This window comes from Vanacampus margaritifer, chromosome 4 (assembly GCF_051991255.1).
Source record: "Vanacampus margaritifer isolate UIUO_Vmar chromosome 4, RoL_Vmar_1.0, whole genome shotgun sequence".
Classification (NCBI taxonomy): domain Eukaryota; kingdom Metazoa; phylum Chordata; class Actinopteri; order Syngnathiformes; family Syngnathidae; genus Vanacampus; species Vanacampus margaritifer.
Window position 1 is genome coordinate 28,868,988 of NC_135435.1, and position 18,229 is coordinate 28,887,216.

Below are 18,229 nucleotides of genomic sequence, written 5' to 3' on the forward strand. Positions count from 1 at the left end.
AAAAGGTTAGGTAACATATGTCAGGATTACTCAGCTAAATCCCCATTACTCATAAAAAGTCAAAGTACGCCTACGGGATGACGATTGACCGGTTATGTCATAATCCATTGCCAGGAAGTGCAGACATGATGATTTCACTGGGGATGATACACTGAAATCGGGAGCTACGGATTAGTAAACAACCGCTGAATATAACAAGATAATTCAACATGTAAGGGCCAAGGATTTCTTGTAGGATTGGGAAAAAAAAAGTGGACTGGAAATGTCTGCCTCGAAGTTCGGAACCATGTTTGCACCGCCTGCCATGTTGCTACATAAACGCACGCAGTGGACAGGAAGCTATTTAGCTCACTAAGAGGCAGCTCCACTTTTTACTCATGGACTATTGTTGAAGCATCATCTGTAACTTTGTCAGTAACTTTTAAGAGACTATTAAATGTGTAATGTACAGTAAAGATGTGTGTGTGAACTAAATGGTAGTTGGTGTTTGTCACCGTCAATGGTAATCACTAATGCGTAATTGCTATGCGTTTAACAGAGGCTGATTTTGTTGGTGTTCAATAATGATCATGCACAAAAGATGATAAATAATTAGTAGTTCCACTCATTTCAACTCCTTTCGATATAATGATGTATGTGTGAACTAAACGGTGGCTTGTGTTTGTTTACCTTAAATGGTAATAAATAGCTGCTAATGCTAATCGCGATTGCTAACCATTTAGCATAGGCTAATTTAGCACTCAATTCAACTCACGTTCTACCTTAGTCGATTAACAAACAAACAAACTTTTTGGGGGGGAGGGGAAGGCTGATTATTCGATCGAATTATCTATAGGATAAATTATTTGAAAAAGATTTGATAGTGACAGCCCTAATTTCTTGATTTGCTACTACTAGCTTAACTTCACCTTTTTTTAAGCAACAAATTGAAATTATTTTCTCAATACAATTTTTTTTTCTCCATCAAATATATTGTCGCTGCTATGAGTCTACCCAGCAGAACAATAAATGCACTCACGTTTATACTGAAAAGAAGCCAAGCATCAACATGTTTGGTTGGAACATGACGTTACTTTTAGGCATGCGTGACAGACTGAATTTATGTTATGATATTTCCGATAATTGCTGATATTTGTCCTTTGTTTTCAAACGTGAGCCCCCGATTTCACTACACAGGTAAATAATGAAATAAAAACAAATTTATTCGTAGCGCTGCTTACACAAACTCAGAAGGTGCATCATGTGAATAAAAATAGCAGTGCTGAACACATTGAAATCATGGGAGTGACAAACTAAAATGGGGCAAGCACATAAGGATTATACGCAAGAGCAGCTAAGGTCAATTGTCCTATCGTGATTTTGTATAGACTCCTCGCCAATTGTCTTTTGAAATATTTTGTGATATTGTCATTATTGAAGCAAGTGCTGCCTCACATGATGCGGTCAAGAGAGTTAGAGCAGCTCGCTGCTTGTACACACATACACAAGCACATAGACACACACACGTTCAGTCTGAGCAGCTTGCAACTGTGACCATTTGAATTCTTATGATATTATTATTATGTGACATTATTAATAAATTAAACCTGGCAAATGCACATCATGTCTCAATTCAAAACAATATCATTCCGGTCATATTTGAGACACAAAAACTCACCAGTTTTGAGAGGTGACGATGAGCCTGAAACTTTATCCTGCCATGTGTATTTCTTGCCAAAGGAGTTGTTGTTGAGCGTGTCCTGAGGAAAAGAAGATGTAAAGAACGAATGAAGGAAGCGGTGGGAACAGCAGAAGATGAAGAGAGACGAGAGGGCCACTAAGCTCGGGATCCTGAGACTCCACCTTTTGTCCCCAACTCACCACACAACACGCACAAAGCTTTTTTTTCTTCCTGGTGAAAATGCACTGAATGAGTCTTTTGTCTGTGCATAGTGGTGTGAATTTAAAGGGAACCGGACCTTTTCCCCACCGGGAAGACAAGACAAATACTTATTTCATTTTCCATCCTATTTTATTTTTCATTCTGGAAACACAAACTTGGAACTACACCACAATTTCGTTTTATCTGTGGGTATTGTCATTTATTCTATCCCGTTTTGCCGTATTGTGTGCATACACCAACAAACAGTGTGTTTGTTTCCAAGTACTGTATGTTCAATTCTACGGTCAAGTTACAATATCAGAATAATTTATTGTCCAAAATATGTAAAAACACACAAGGAATTTATCTCCACTCGTATGAGCTAAACTAGTTTTGTACTCTAAAAACAGGACTTCCCCTTCCTTTTTTTTGTATTTGCACTACGTATGCACTGACCAGCCATGACCATGTATGTGGATCAAAGCAGCAGGATGTGGTTGGACAAACTTAATAAATAAGTTGGACATTTTTAACAGTAATTATCAGAAGAACATCACGAATTGTTTGACCAAAAGTGACAATCATTTATACACAACCTACACTCTAAAAACAGTTGGGTCGAAAATAACCCAACGATGGGTAAAAAAAATGGACCGATCCTCTACTTGGGTCAATTTGACCCAATTTTGAGTCAAGAAAAGGTTCTTTTAGTGTAAAACAGCTCATAAATATTAGTCATATCATTTACTTGGGTCAAAAAAAATGGGTCATTTTGTATAAAACAACCCAGAAAGTTGGGTCAAATTGATCCATAAAGTGGATCGGTCCATTTTTGATCCATAATTGGGTTACTTTTGACCCAACTGTTTTTAGAGTGCAGTAACAAGCAACTACGGCAAATACGTCATTTGTGCCGTAGTATCAACCAATGACATCTGTGCAAAAGATGCAAAAGAGTCATCAAGCAAAGATAACATAAATTATAAGTAGAGGCAGTTTCTGTCTAAATTGCAAATAGTACACTCTAAAAACAGTTGTCAAAAGTAACATAATTATGTATATTTAAAAAAAAAAAAAAAGGACCGATCCGCTTTATGGGTCAAGTTGACCCAACTTTCTGGGTTGTTTTATACAAAATGACCACATTTTTGGACCCAAGTAAAGGATCTGACCAATATTTATGAGCCGTTTTACACCAAAAGACCCATTTGTTGGCTCAAAATTGGGTCAAATTGACCCAAGTCGGGGATTGGTCCATTTTTGACCCATAGTCGGGTTATTTTTTACCCAAATGTTCTTAGAGTGTATCTTCTGTATAAATGAATGTCACTTTTGGTCAAACATTTCGTGATGTCCTTCTGATATTTACTGTTAAAAATGTCCAATTTATTTTATTTTTATTTTTTAACTGAATTTTGTCCAACCACATCTTGCTGCTTTGCTCCAGTTACATGGTCATGCTTGTCAGTGCATACATAATGCAAATACAAAAAAAAGAAGTGGGAAGTCCTATGATCAAAATATTCTTTTCGAAATACGGTTCCTTTTCCTGTGTCCACCCACCCATGCATGACTCACCTCCCGAACTTGTGTACCAGGCGGAGCCAGAGCTGTCGTCGTGGTAACCAAAGACGTGCGACCGTCTTGCCGTGAATATAAAAAGATCACATCTTTGGGCAAATGACTCATGTGGTGTGCGTATTATAATTAGCCAGATATACGTGGAAGTGATACCGCCTGACTGAAAACTACACCGCCCACAATTCCTCATAAAATGCGGATTATCGGTCATGTCATTGAGAATAAAGGAAGTGTCTGCAGATGAATGGGTTTAGAACCCAGGTAGATTTTGCCTGCGAGCTCAGACTCACTCAGAAGTGCATACAACAAGTGTGGTGTAACCAGATGGGAGATTATCAGGTCTCAGGATTAATCCTGACATCACGTCTGAATACATTTACTCAAACAGCCTTGGAGAGGACAAACAGCGAAATAAAAGCTGCCATGTAAGTCTGGGTGAAAAAAAAAACAAAAAAAAAACGTTTACAAATGACAATTAAAAGTACTGTGTTATTATGACCCTATTGTTTTTCGGCCACAGAAGTCTGACAAATGAAGCAGAGCTGAATTTACAGTTTACATTTTTATTTATTCGCTGACCTGGAAACAATCACCCACTTGCCTCTGTGCCTCGGATTGTAGAACGCATGCGTCTTATGTAATCTTTTGAGCCTGCACAGAGAGGTTGTGGTTTCACATTGGCTGGATAGGATTGCTGTGCGCATGACTGATGAAATTACAATTAATGTGTACAATCTATAGTACGTATATCTAGGGCTATGCAATTAATCAAAACTCAATTACAATTTCAATTATTACACTGCACAATTACAAAATTAGCATAATCGTCAAAAACAAATTTTTATTCATACAAAATTTTTAAATTCTAAAATAACTGATTTAATAAATTTTGCTTCATCCAAAAGGAACTTGCATAATTACACTCTTTTAAATAATTGTATTTATTTGTCTAAACATTTTTTTTGTACCCAAAAAATAAATGATCATCCTAATTGTGATTTCAATTATTACCAAAATAATCGTGATTAATATTTTCTTTATAATCGAACAGCCCTATGTATAGACAGCTTCTTTTTTTTTTTTTTAATCAAAGTGTCAAGCGTGTAAAGAAAGTGAATGACTTCCAAACAGCTCACAGTCCTTCGTAGCAATCGCGTCCGTCATACTTTCTAGACGTGACAACTCAAACACAGACAGGAAATTGGGAAGAGAAATGCTAACGTGGCTTCAAACAGTCGCTTTTGCATCTCAGGGAAACGGGACAAACTAAAAGCGCTGACAAATGGGACACTGCTCAAAAGATGGTTTTGACAGCCTCCAAGCCTGGAGCAGTGAGTGCACAATCGTCCAGAAGCGAAGATATAGCTTCATATGAACTGGACTTACATATATACGGTAAAAAGTAAAAGCAAACGTTCCATTTTGATTTAACACAATAACAACATGAATCCGATAACATTTGCTTCCTCTCTTTGACGCTGCATTGTTAATGTTTCAACAAACATGCAGCGATATATGTGTATGTTAATATACATACTGTGTGTAAACAATTCTGAGTACGTAAACTTATGAGCGCAAATGTAAAAAAGCGAAACGTCGCTTAAAGGTGTATTCAAAGATTTTTCCTTGCTGCGTCTTAATGATTGTTTCTCGATCCTGCCAATCAGTTGTAACCACGTCGTGCGTGCTCGTTAATAGATGCGCCTGCGCACCCGGAGTGTTTGTAGCATGTAGCCGCTGAGCTTCGGATTTAGACATTCATCGTTTGTAGCTCCGCCGCGTACTTTGGAAATAAGCTGAGAGCCGCAAGTCCGTTCTATGAAGTGAGGCCGGCTGCAGAGACGGATGAAGATGATGATGAAGGTGAGCTCGCACGTTTGCCACATTTGAGAGGCGTTTCCCCCGGACGAGCAGGAGAGCTGGTTACGCTTTTTTTAATTTTTTTATATATAAACGTGACAAACAGATGTTTATGTTAAAATCCTTGAATACACCTTTAATGACAAGTGACGAATCGTCACAAAAATTCACTTGCACATCTCTACTCAAGTCAACCTCTGAAAATATCATAAGTTGCCGCCGTATGTTGGATTTGATGTCCTTTAAGCCTTTTTCTCACTACAAGACTATTAAGGGAGCTTGATGACTAAACTTGCATTCATTGGATGACCACAAACATGACTCAAATGTGCTCCCGTAATTATAACTCACACTTAACATATTTTAAGTGTCCAAAAGACATATTTTTACGTTTTTTCAAATGTTTTAATTATAGTAGAGCTTACAGAAGGCTTAGATGCAGCCTCTCAACTGCAAAGAACTGTCTAAGAAATTGTAGTTATTACACTAACGGCCAGCAGGTGGCAGCAGCGCAAAAGAGATTAACCAGGAACCATGTTGAAAAAAAACTCATTATGTACATACATTTCTAAATAGATTTGTGAATAATGAAGAAATTTAGCTATATTCTAATGCTAATTGCTGCAAAACGGAAACAGATACAAATATACTTTTTTCCTGATGAAAAAAAGAGACTCTAATCTCTCCTTTGGTAGATTCCATGTTTTTATAGCAATAGAACGCAATTTTCTGTGGGCCTGGAGTGAAGGGGATTGCTTCTGTGAAAATGGCTGGGAGTGAATTTGTGTCTAACAGTAAAATCAAAAAGTCATAGGGCAAAACCACTGCTTCATCCATCGTCCTTTACAAACCACACGATTCAACTTTGAACTTCCTGTCGATAAGGACGACTATTCCGCGATTTATTCTTCAGATTTTGGAAAGAAGACGACTTCCACTCACATGCTCATATAAGCTGTTGTGTACTTGGGAGGTTCATCATCAACATATAACATCCTACATTCTATTCACAGTGATTCCACAACATGGTCACGACTGTTGTTTACATTTATATACAACAATAGAAATTATACACACACAAAAGGGGGGTGGGGGGGTCTTGACAATAAGCGATTGTTGTTCAGCTGAGTGAATACATCCTCTCACAGGAAAAAATGCAAATGCAACAGAGTCAATAGTAAAATGACCGCCATTGTCCGGAGATGTTCGCTTTAAAAGAAAAGTGAAATTGTACTCACTAAAAGACACTATTTAATATTTTCCCATTAAAAAAAAGAAGAAGAAAAAAAGACCTTACCTGTGTGCGGGGCACAATCGGAAATAGGTTAAGGGTCGTGGGTCTCTTGGGTCGGTAGGTATCCATGGTAACGGGTGCTGTAGGGTCCTTGGTGACCAGCGGAGGTGCGATGGAGGCCTTGGAGGACTCTTTGTCACCGCGAAAAGCGTCAGCACCATCAATGAGCTCCAAATGCAGCATCTCTGCCTGGAGCTGTCCGACGGCGCCCAGCTCGGCCCTCCCCGGCCTGCTATTGGTCCCTCGCCTCACGTGGCCCTGCAGGGATTGGGAGACGCGTCCTGTCATTTGCGGCAGACAAACGGACACAGCCAGCAAGGGCGAGAGCGAGAGCGAGAGCGAGAGCGAGAGCGAGAGCGAGAGCGAGAGCGAGAGCGAGAGCGAGAGCGAGAGCGAGTGCGCGTGGACCAGATGAGGAGACTCGACTGGCCAATTAGAAAATTCGCAGCGTCTCGCTGTCAACACTGAGCTGCTTAGAGCCCAAACACAGCCGAGGCTGCTCTATGATGAGACCCCGCACAGCTTTGCTCTATTTTCTTCAACATACGCAGATGGTACATGCTGGCGGTCTGGCCTAATAATCCCCGCTATGTTGCTAGTTGGCAGCATTATGAAGACGTTATCTTATAAGCAAGAACGGATGTATCAGTCACTCAACACACACGACGAGTAGGGCACGAAGCGATTTGGATTTTTTTTTAGGCTGATGGCAATTTGTGGCAGAAAAAAAATACAGACCGCCAATTAATTTGAAAAAATATATATATATATATATATATATATATATATATATATATATATATATAAAGCATAAAAAAATGATTCAATGCATTTCACTGGCCATCACTTATATGCAGATTTTTGCTATTTGCCGTTTGTCCTGGTTCTCTTCTATTTCCTAAATATACAGTATCATTAACTCATTCAAACCCAAAAACGTATAAATACTATATTTAGTACGATTCAGAATCGATTTCAATTGTCCCAAAATCCGATTTTATTAAAATTATTTTATACTGTCTTCCCTTTGTTTGTGTGTGCCCTTATTTGGAGCGCTGTTCATGTTGTACCCGATTTGGCCACTTAGGGGCAGTGTGGTTCCATGCGGTCTGATACACTGTAAAGTTTGTAGCCGCATTAGAGAGTAGAAGGAAAAAGTCACGATCAAGTTATTCCAGTAAAAGTTGTTTTTTTGCAGGGTGGAGCCGCTCTTTTGAGTGATAAAAGTGCCGCGAGTAGAGCACTAATTACCATTAGCGTGTCAGACTGAAGTAGATCATTATGATTCCTTGGACATCTATAAATTGAAGCAAAAATCATTGTCAATCAAATAATTTTTAATCAAAAATCGGTCTTAATCGAAAATCGATTCTGAATCGAATCGCACACCCAAAAATCGGAATTGAATCGAATCGTGAGACATTCAAAGTTTCTCACCCCTAATAAATAAGTTTTTGTCCTTCACTCCCAAAAACTTATTTATACCTTTTTATATACGATACCCGATACAAAAAAAAACTCATATGAGGGAAAAAATCCCAATGTTTTGTTTTTGTACATAACAGCAGTGAAAGAAATAGGCTTGGCACAAAGTATCCTGGTCTTCTTCTTCTTTTCCCTTTGGCTTTTCCCTGGTCTACTCTTTGTAATTCACAATGTTGGAAAAGTCGTGTTTTTTGATGGAGATGTTTGGAAAATACTTGCTGGTATAACGGCTTTATGGGAGTCATAACAGCTTCAATGGCCAAAACATTCCGAATTAAAATTAAACGGCACTGATAAAACTAACCACCAGAGGGCGCTAGAACTGCACAAATAGATTACAACCTCGCCTATATAACAGATGTGCTTTTCTTAATATTGTGACATGACAACGACGATATCGTGGCGATTTTTAATTTTGTGATATTGCCATTATCGTTAAATCCCTACTTATTTTAACACGGTGATATTTTTTGCTAAGGGTGATCATAACGTTGTAATATCAGCCCATGCCTAATACCGGGTATCGGTACCAGGCTGATACCTGGCATTATTTCAAAGCATCAGTACTCGCGATGCTTCGTGGCCATTTTACTTTTTCAGAAACTGGAAATGACAGAATAGAAACCAATAGAAAAACACTATATTGGGATATATATAGGTCTTTCTTTAAAATGATCTGTTATTATATGAGCACATTTTATGCCTCAAAAGTACTAGTGGTATCTGTACTTTGTATTGGTGACTATTCGATGGTAACGAACATCCCTAGAAAACAGCATTATGATGATGTAATTTTATGTAAATGAAGATGTGCCGGCTTTCTATTCTTAGCTGCTGTATGACGAGCATTTCTTCTCCAGGTACAGTAGCCACACACACTCAGGACACTGGAAGCGCTTTGAACACTTAAAAGGCTCATTTTCCGTCCCTTTGACAATTTCAAAGCGCAGATCGATACCCGCTAATGCAACCCGCCGCTTCCGTTTGCCCTCTTGTGTTTTATGGCCTCAATTTATAACCGGCCCCTTTAAAAGGCTCTGCTGTGTTGCTAGGAGACAAGTGACGAGGAGGAGCGCACGCCGCTGGCCCCCCTGCCGCCGCCGCCGCAATGCTGTGATGCCGGGCTCTCGGCCAATCAGAGAAGCCAACGCAGGGGGAAACCTCACAATCGCCCTCGGTTGCAACCTGATGACTCACAAATGATATCAATCACAACCATCGGAAAAAGATGGATTTTAACCTTTGTATAGAGCCGTGTAGTTACAGTGATTGCGTCAGAGGAAAATCTGTTCTGAAGTTTGTAATATTACAGCGATTATCCACCCGGAATAAAATAGGATGCAAGACATCCGTGGATGGAAAAAAAACACACACACACACACACACACACGCAATCCGAGAGACAAGGCGCTTGTCTGTTTGTGTTTGCGTTGATGAGGCCGGGTCCTCTCCTCCATCCACGAGTGGATGACGTGAGCAGTATCCATGGAGGCAGCGCAAACCACCTCTTGATGTATTTTCAGCTCAAACACAGGCGGCTGGGAGGTGAAAGTAGGTTGCCATGGAAATAGCTCCTTTAAGCTGTTTTGCTGAAGCGTCTCTTTCCCCGCACCTTCCCTCACATTCTGGATGATGTTTCATTCCGATCAATCTTATGATTGGCAGTTACGATGCGAGTGATTTGTTGTTATCGATTTTATAGATTACATTTTTAGAGCATTAACGACAGGGAGTTCATTCATTCATTTTCTACTATAGTCTGTTTAGGGTTGTGGGTAAGCGGGAGGGGGAGAGAAAGCATCCACCCTGATAAGTCCATGTGATAAGCAAGAATTAACAGAAGCTTATTTGACCAAAAGAAATGAATGACTTAAGCTGGGCCATTGTAGCGCTGTGACCTTCTCTCGATGTCCTTGCTTATCTATGGCACACTTAGTTGTGAAGTCACACATTATTACACGGGCTAGGCCAGTGTTGTGAAGCATACGGCTTCGGGTCAGAACCGTCCAGTCAGAGGTTCCAATCTGGTGCCTTAAAACAGAACACAAACTGCAGTTTTTTGACTAAAATTAACTGCAGTTCCTAATTATGCCCATTGGAGGGCGCACTGACAACCACTTAAATGACATTCTGAAATTTGGCTGTTACTCAGGATTTGATGCAAACACATTTTTGTTGTGAAATTTCAAATTACTCTGCATTGAGATAAATAAATTTAAAAAAAGGAAATATTTTGACCTGTTATTATTTATACATCATTAGGCCACGGACATACTGATTCAGCCATCTTGAGATCAAATTTGGCAGTGAGTGAACCCGGAATTCAAATGAGGTGAGGCTTCATGGCCGTGTGCTCAATCTTTTTGGCATCCGTTAAATATTTGAACATACAGTAGTACATATACAGGACATAGTTTATACATATGACATATTTACATTTATATATATATTTAATAATCTTCTGGTGGTTATTTTTAGTACAGTGAGCTTTAAAGATGAATGAATCAGTGGAGGTTCACGCAGAACTTTTCATTATCAACACCCCAATAAAAATAAAAATAAATAAAAATAAAATAAAAATTCTCCAATACTGAATTTAAATGACAGTTTGATCTAAAAAGGCTTACTTTGGTGTATAATGTATATTTCTTTGTTGCTTTTCCAATATCTTTCTGTTTACTACATACCGGTCGATCTCGTTATTGCCTACTTTAATTGAATGTACTGTAGAGATAATCAATTGAGGTGCTTTGTGTTACTATGGTTACCTAATCTGCCATTCCATTAGATCCCAACCTGTAATAAATAATAGGAGACTACTAATCAAACATATTCACTCCTACACATGAGCATTTTCTCTCCCCACTTGTCATTTGCACACCCTATGAGTGATATACAGTATCTGTAGTCCATCGTCATGCTATGCATCTAAAAGGGAGGCTTCCTTTTTGTGACCTACATTATGTTACATATGGTAGTCTTCAAAAAAAAAATTAAAAAATAAAATGAATAGGTAACCTATTGCTATTTGCTCACCCACTACTTATCGTTTTGGACATTTGTGTGCACACACAAACATGACTGTCAGGACAAGAGGAAGCCTGAACCCCTTTGGGAGGGTGAGCTTAATGATGAGGTCACCACTGTGGGCCACTTGCATACAGTGCAGGGTCTGTGCTGAGGTCACACACAACCTCGGTTTGTGAAACTGTATCAACGCTTCATGCATTATTAAACAGGGCTGGGCCTGCTTCACTCATTGCTGAAATGATGAAAAACGGTCATGGCTGTGTTGCTATCACAACTCTAGCACCTCACTAGTTTCACACGCACAAAAATATCACGTTTGGTGGACCATCATGTGCTTATTATAATACTCAAGTAAGTCTGAATGTGTTTCAACAATTTTTTTTCCATCTACATTCTACAATTAAATGGGGTTTGGCCGCATGTGACTTTTACATACATAGCTTATAGTCCGGAAGGCTCCTCTATGGTTTGCACCCCAATGACGAAAGCATGACAAAGCACAGTGAGCGACCCAAAAATATCAAATGCTCATCTGATAGCATAAATAACTCGAGGGAATCAGAGCCTCCCATTGCCGTGGTTACCAGAGAAGAAATGATTAGCACAGCTGATGGTGGTGGTGGTGGAAGCGTCAATGTATTCAGAAAGAACAGAGACAAAAAGATCTGACGGAATAATACATTCACCTCTATCACTTGCTCTCTCTGTAGCAGTCCAATCTTTTTCTGCCTCTGTCTTATAGTTCAAACATGCTCCAATAAAAAAAAATTAAAAAAAAGAGAGAAAGATTAATCATTTTTTTGTATGCCATAATTTTGAAAAATGTAGGAGGGGGCTCGGGGTGCCCAAAAACTTGCTCAAAATAAACAAACTTCTAAATGTCAATTATTAAAATGTGCATGACATAGAACAGTATACTTATCACACACACTTAACCAGATGTCCCATTTCAAGACGGGCATCTGGTGTCTATTCTCTCCTGGCAGAAAGCTACACAACAACAACAACAACAACTCAGAAAGATCTCGCATCTCTGCATCTTGTTCAGATTTGAATCGTGCGCTATAAATTGTGTACATTAACAGTGGCGAAGTAAAAAAGGCCGGATTTAAGGGCAGAGCTGGCAAAGCTCAGCTTCACTTTTGTCTCTAAAACGCATAAATCATATAGAAATGCATTGCTGAACGGATAGAATTAAAAAAATGCAGGTCTTATGAAAAAAAAAAAATCATAGTTGTTGAAATCCTTTTGCTCTCGTCTTACCTTGATATCTGGGCCATTGCAGTTAAGGCTCATCCCACGTTCATCTGTGATCTCCGTAATCTCCGACAGGTCATCATCTTCAAACTCCCCCAAGCTAATGTCGTGAGTCAACCTGGTCAAATGGTAAAATTAAAGAGAAAGTGACAGATTAGGGAACAAATACAATTGATCATTAATCAGGAATCAGACTAATCTCCAGTCCAGTCCTGACAGGAAGGAACACGATGACAAACAATGGCCACAAAGTCATAATTCTTAACTCTCAGTCAGAGAAATGACCAATTTCAAACAATTAATCAATCAAACTTTAATTATAAAACACCTATCAAACAAAACAATGCAAAACAACTCAAAGTGCTTGACGTTATTAAACTACTTTACACACAATCACAATGAAATTACTCTTCAGAGTTAGAATGTTGCTCCTCAAGTCAATCAATCTTCAATGATTAGCAAAACTACTTCTAAAAAAAAAAAGAGTTCTTTAAAAACCGTGTAACCTAGTCATCTAGTTGTAGCTGCACATTTTACGCAGTCTTGGCTTCACTGTGTTTATTTCGTTCACGACTCAATTCATGCAATCATCTGAAATGGCACCGATAGCCCCAGGATGACCTCTGGTATCGATATTATCCTCCACAAATGCATCCTTAACATGAACATTCTAAAGGACAGGATCAAGCACAGACATGTCAGTGGCAAGATTTAGTTCCTTACAATGTTTTACAATAAGACGCCTCCTTAACCTCGAGCGTTGTAGGTTTAAAAAAGGTAGGAAACAATAATACAGAAGCTAACTTAGCTAATACACCCCTTACCTAATGATCAAGCAAAATAAAAATGGTTTCTCCTGAACGGAACATTCTTGTACAAAATTACATTAACTGCTACATAAAAATAATAATAATAATTGATTCACAATGCAATTTGGTGGCACCTAAAAGACCAAAATAATAGCCAAAATCCAAGTCTAACTGCCGACCACTGAAATGCACTGTTGTTGTTTTTTAACACAAAAATGTCTTCAAAAAATTAAAGTAAACGACTCCTGTTCTAAAGCCAGAGGACCACCTGAAATTCTGACATTAATATATTCCAGCTGCTTTCCACATATCTGTCAGTTATTAATTCAAATGCACCACAAACTTGCGCTATACAAGAACAAACTAATGACAATTGAAGGGAGCTGAAAGGATGTTTTCTTTATTTGTTGCAGTGGCCCCCAAACATTTTTTTTCTCGTGCCCTCTTTTCTAGATTTTTACGTCAACATGTCCTGACACAAATCTTTTGCCACACAATGTACAAAATATTAACATTTACAGTAATAAACAAATGCACATGCATCTGCTCTCACTCCATCTCTCCTATAGCTAATGGTCATCCGATGCTGAAACGAGACGACCATATATTTCTGACAGATGTCCGTTTAGATTCTTGGGTTTTTAAATCCTGTTCCTGTTCCAGAACAGTAAAAACATCTAATTGCACCTCTCTGGGAATGTAATAAAAAAAAAGAGAGAGAGAGATCATTGTAAGTGAACTGTAGGATCCAGAACAGCTAACTTGTGTCTTAAGGAGTGAATTCTCTCTTGGGTTGACTTTAATACTTAATTTACTGTGAGGTCATTTTGGAACAATTTGAAGAATGTATTATCGTTCTCCCATGACAGCGCAATTAATTATATACTTTTTTTGGGCCAGTTGTGCTCATCTAGATGTTGTGTATATTCATAAGCATCAATGTACATTATACTGTACAGTACTGGTCTGAAAATGTCAAGCAGAAAAATTCCTGTGTGTATACAAGACATGCTTCGGTTTTAAAACATTGCTAATGCTAATGCTAAAGTCAATGTAAAATCCTATTGACATGCTAACAGGAAATTGTCATCGATTTAGGGAGTGATATTCCTTCAAATAGTCAATACACTACTGTATTCACACACAAATGGTGTTGAAACACATTCACACAGGTCAAATTACAATACTCAAAAGCACAAATTCTTTCCAATCTGTGAAAAAATGAGTTATATCGCAACTTTCTTCTGATATCATTGTGACTATCAACCCCAGCAAGAACAGCCGGTGTTTGTTTTTTTCCATTGCTATTATTTGAATCTATTCTTATTTTAACTCCTTACTCATTTATTTTATCGTTGTTATACAGTACATAAAAGGTGAGTGTTCAAGGATTCGACGAATTCTTGCTTAACTGAAAATTCAAGGATGTTTTTTGTTGATATACTACACTAAAATGATACCTGAGCTCCCAGGTGAGGTCAGTAAGCCCCAAAATAAAGCTAGGACAATAACACGAGGTAAAATAAATATAAACTTAATCTGTCACTCTTTTCTTTCTCATCCACATTTCCTTTGTAACATCTGGATTGTAGATCTCCTTTTCACAAATGACCACAAGTTTTGAGGGCCTCCCTCATATGCCGACACTCTTGCTCTTTGACCTGTGGGCTGGTCCGATCATACCCAGTTTTAAAGTTTGGCCTATAGTCAGTGAGTTTACGAGGCTTGGTAAACATTGAGATTGCGTCCATAGTATAGATGTCTAAAAATATTCTAAAAAAGTGCATGCTATGAGTATTATTGAACGTAAAGTGGCCAATAACAACTTAGTGCTGTCAGGTATGTCAAAAGCATCATACAGTCGACAAACTGAACCAGGCATTTTCGTTGCTAAATCAAATCAGACGCATGTACAGTAAACCTGCATCCGTCCACAATGATTCCCACACCTTTATACTCCTACTTGGAGGCTACAGTGGTGCAAGCTGCTGGCCATTCATCAGCTCCGCCCTCTCGCAAGGACACACACTTAGGACCAGAGCCGGACGGTCCTGTCAGATGCCACACATCCACATAAGCCACTATTTGATGTATGACAACAAGCGAAGCACAGGCCTATTTACACGGAGCTTTTCCCTGCACTCACGCCGCTGTCATAACAACGTTATGTGGGCTGTGTATTTCCTGGTCATGCTATTTCGGGTCTGCAGGCTCAACATCTCTTTCTAGACACACAAAGGCATATGCATACCCCTCCAGTCAAGGGCAAGCCTGCCCTGAGCTTTAACATGCAAAGAGTCGCACACAAAACACAAGGTCACACAGCCGTCCGTGTTGCTGCATTCCAGTAAAAAAAAAAAAAAAAAAAAATTAAAAATATAATTAAAAAAAAAAAAATCAGAAAACGTGCCTAATGTCCTACCATTTTTCCCACTGGTCCTCCATCCAACCCTCTTCTCCTTCCCCTCCCGAGTCCATACTGTAAGTGAGGGGGGCATCCGAAGCCGAGAAGAGGAGAAGGAGCAAGGGCTTTAGAGAGTGAAGGAGGCGGTGGGGGGGAGAGTGAGGGGGAGGAGCATCAAGCGGGAAGAAAGGCGTGGAGGTGCAGCTCGCACGGGGTCGATGGAAGAAGCGTTTGATTCAGAGCTTGCTGTCGCTTCTCTTACCGAGGAGAATTATTTAAAGCAGAGAAGCTGGGGCTATCTAAGAGGAGTGTTACCTAATCTGTTCCCGCCTCTCTTTTCCACTCTGATGTTTACACTGCCCGTGTGCATCGGTGTTACTATGGCAGGAAAATGCTGGCGTTAGCAGAATACTCGCTGGACAGAAAGCCCCGGACAAGAGAAACATCAGCACAACGGGGCACTCCTCTCGCTATGCACCATGGTCATATGCTCAATTATTCATGAGCCCCATTGATCACAGAAGACTTTTTTCCCCCTTTGTTATTCCCTTTCAATTCATCTGAGTAGAATACTGTTGATCATTGGTACAAAACCATGATACTTAGTTACAATATAGTCACTCACCCCTCTTGGTAAATATATCACTGTACTCATCAAACCACAATCTTTATTAGAATTGGATCTGAGAATATAGAAAGGTGGAAATAAAGCCACACCCATTTCAAATGTGGAACAAACAAATCCTGAAATTGGATTTTTTATTTAGATTTAGTCTCTTTTTACTGTACTTCACAGCTTTTTTTAACAACAAAACAACAAAAGTTCTGAAATCTTTATTCCTGTTTTCATCAATACTCTGATTTGGATTTCAAATTTGTAACTGTCAGTGCACTTTCGGTCATTGTCTGAAAGGTAAAATTCCTCTTTCCTTTTATGGAACTTTTTCCCCCAAAATATCTTTACAATAGCCTTTTTATTTGACCATTTATGACTGAAACACCTCAGCTGTTCACACTCTTGCAAGCCTTTAGCCAATAGTTTTCAGACTGGATTCGGGTCAGGTTCGAATTTCCCGCCCTATGTCTGCGGCTGTGACGTCATGTGTGCTTTGTGTGTATGTGAAGAAGGGTATTTGCAGTATCACTTTTTGTCAACAGGTGGCAGTAGCGATTCGAAATTGAATATTCGATGTTCAGTAGCTTTATTAAAAAGGGAAGTCAACCCAAACATTTTATTTACAATATGTTCTATGCAGCCCGACTAGTCTAAACACAGTATTTTGGTTAATACTGTGTTTGTGGAATATGGGTTAATCGGCAAAATCCAGCCGTTTTTATCCATCTCAGGGGGCAGCCATTTTGCCTCTTGCTGTGAATGTGACAGAATGTTTATTGATCAAGGCTACTTTTGTCATTAACCCATGGAGGGAGGTCTCAGGGAAAGTAGGCGTGCATTTAGTCCGCAGAGGTGGGGCCGCACGCAATGACGTCAAACCGTGCCAACAGCTCGTTTTCTCAGGTTGGGAGGGGCTGGTGCTTGGAGAGCAGAATAACCTAGAATTTCTCATACAGGGGCGAATGGAGGAAAACACAACTTTGGTCATGATTTTGGTGAGGAATTAGCATTTTAACATGGCTAAAAGCTCGAAAAAGTGGATTTTTCATGTTGCAGTCCCTTTAAGATGTGTTCAGAATGCGGCCCACGTGGAGGCAGCAACACAATTTGGTTAGATTACTGAAGATTGTTAGGTTCCGGCGTATTTGAACAATGGCAGATTTGAACGATTTTGTCTTTTCCGTTCCTAGGTTTTCCTTGATCAAAAAAATATCTACAACAAGGACAGCTCCAGGATTTTTGACCGATACAAAAAGGGGCTGAGAAAATAAAACCTAAGAAAATCATACCTGATCCACAATCATCGGGATTAGATGTATTTTGCTATATTGAGCTCAATACAAAAGTGCTTTTGCTGATGACAAAAGCGAAGAAACGCAGCAAGTAATGGAGGGTGCCGTGAAAGACCAACCATGCACCTCCAGAGAGGAAATTCACAATTTGGTGATGTTCATAAATTCGATTAAGTCAAGACAGCAAAGAATTTCCATCCAAGTTATTAACACATTGGAGCACCTAGTAAGTACAGTTGCAGTCACTTTAAATGACTGTATTTTCTCAATAGTCATATTTTTGTGAAAGCTCAAAATGCACGCATCGCCTATTGATTCATTTGAAATAAAGTCAAAATCATTGAAAAATGATGAAGTACTTGTGGACCGTTGATGAAGAATTTGACCACAGACGGAGGATGAAGGCATGTGGCCGACAGGACAACAAGGCCGCAACATATGGCTCCATTGGAATGAAGCCAACTTCAGGGCTAAGGATTACATGATTTCCCTTCTCTGGCAAAAATCAATTCTGAAACAATTGCACACGTATTCGCACAAGCCATTTAGAAACCAATGTAATAAAATAATCGAAAAGTTTAGCCTACTTGCAGTATATTATTTAAACGTGTTCTGAATATGAATTTTAGTAATTTTGCAACGACTGCAACCATGAATAATACAATGGTTAGAATGTCATTTGTAAGCAACATGTTTTCTAAAGAATTTGGCTGGATGTTGAATGTCAATAATACATTATA

At 39.1% G+C, this 18,229-nt stretch overlaps 1 protein-coding gene across 4 annotated transcripts in view; it reads right to left on the bottom strand.

Annotated features, from left to right (window-relative positions):
* The window catches only part of mapk8ip1b (mitogen-activated protein kinase 8 interacting protein 1b), a 30,565-nt gene that overhangs the window by 9,553 nt on the left and 2,783 nt on the right, over positions 1–18,229 (bottom strand). For 3 of the 4 annotated variants that reach the window (XM_077564817.1, XM_077564818.1, XM_077564815.1), the window contains exons 3-5: positions 12,375–12,486; positions 6,600–6,854; positions 1,658–1,739 (exon numbers count right to left, since the gene is read on the bottom strand). In XM_077564817.1, coding sequence (XP_077420943.1) covers positions 1,658–1,739; positions 6,600–6,854; positions 12,375–12,486 — 449 coding nt within the window. Of the gene's footprint in view, positions 1–1,657; positions 1,740–6,599; positions 6,855–12,374; positions 12,487–15,599; positions 15,873–18,229 lie in introns of those variants that run through there. The other variant, XM_077564819.1, reaches the window with a different exon arrangement.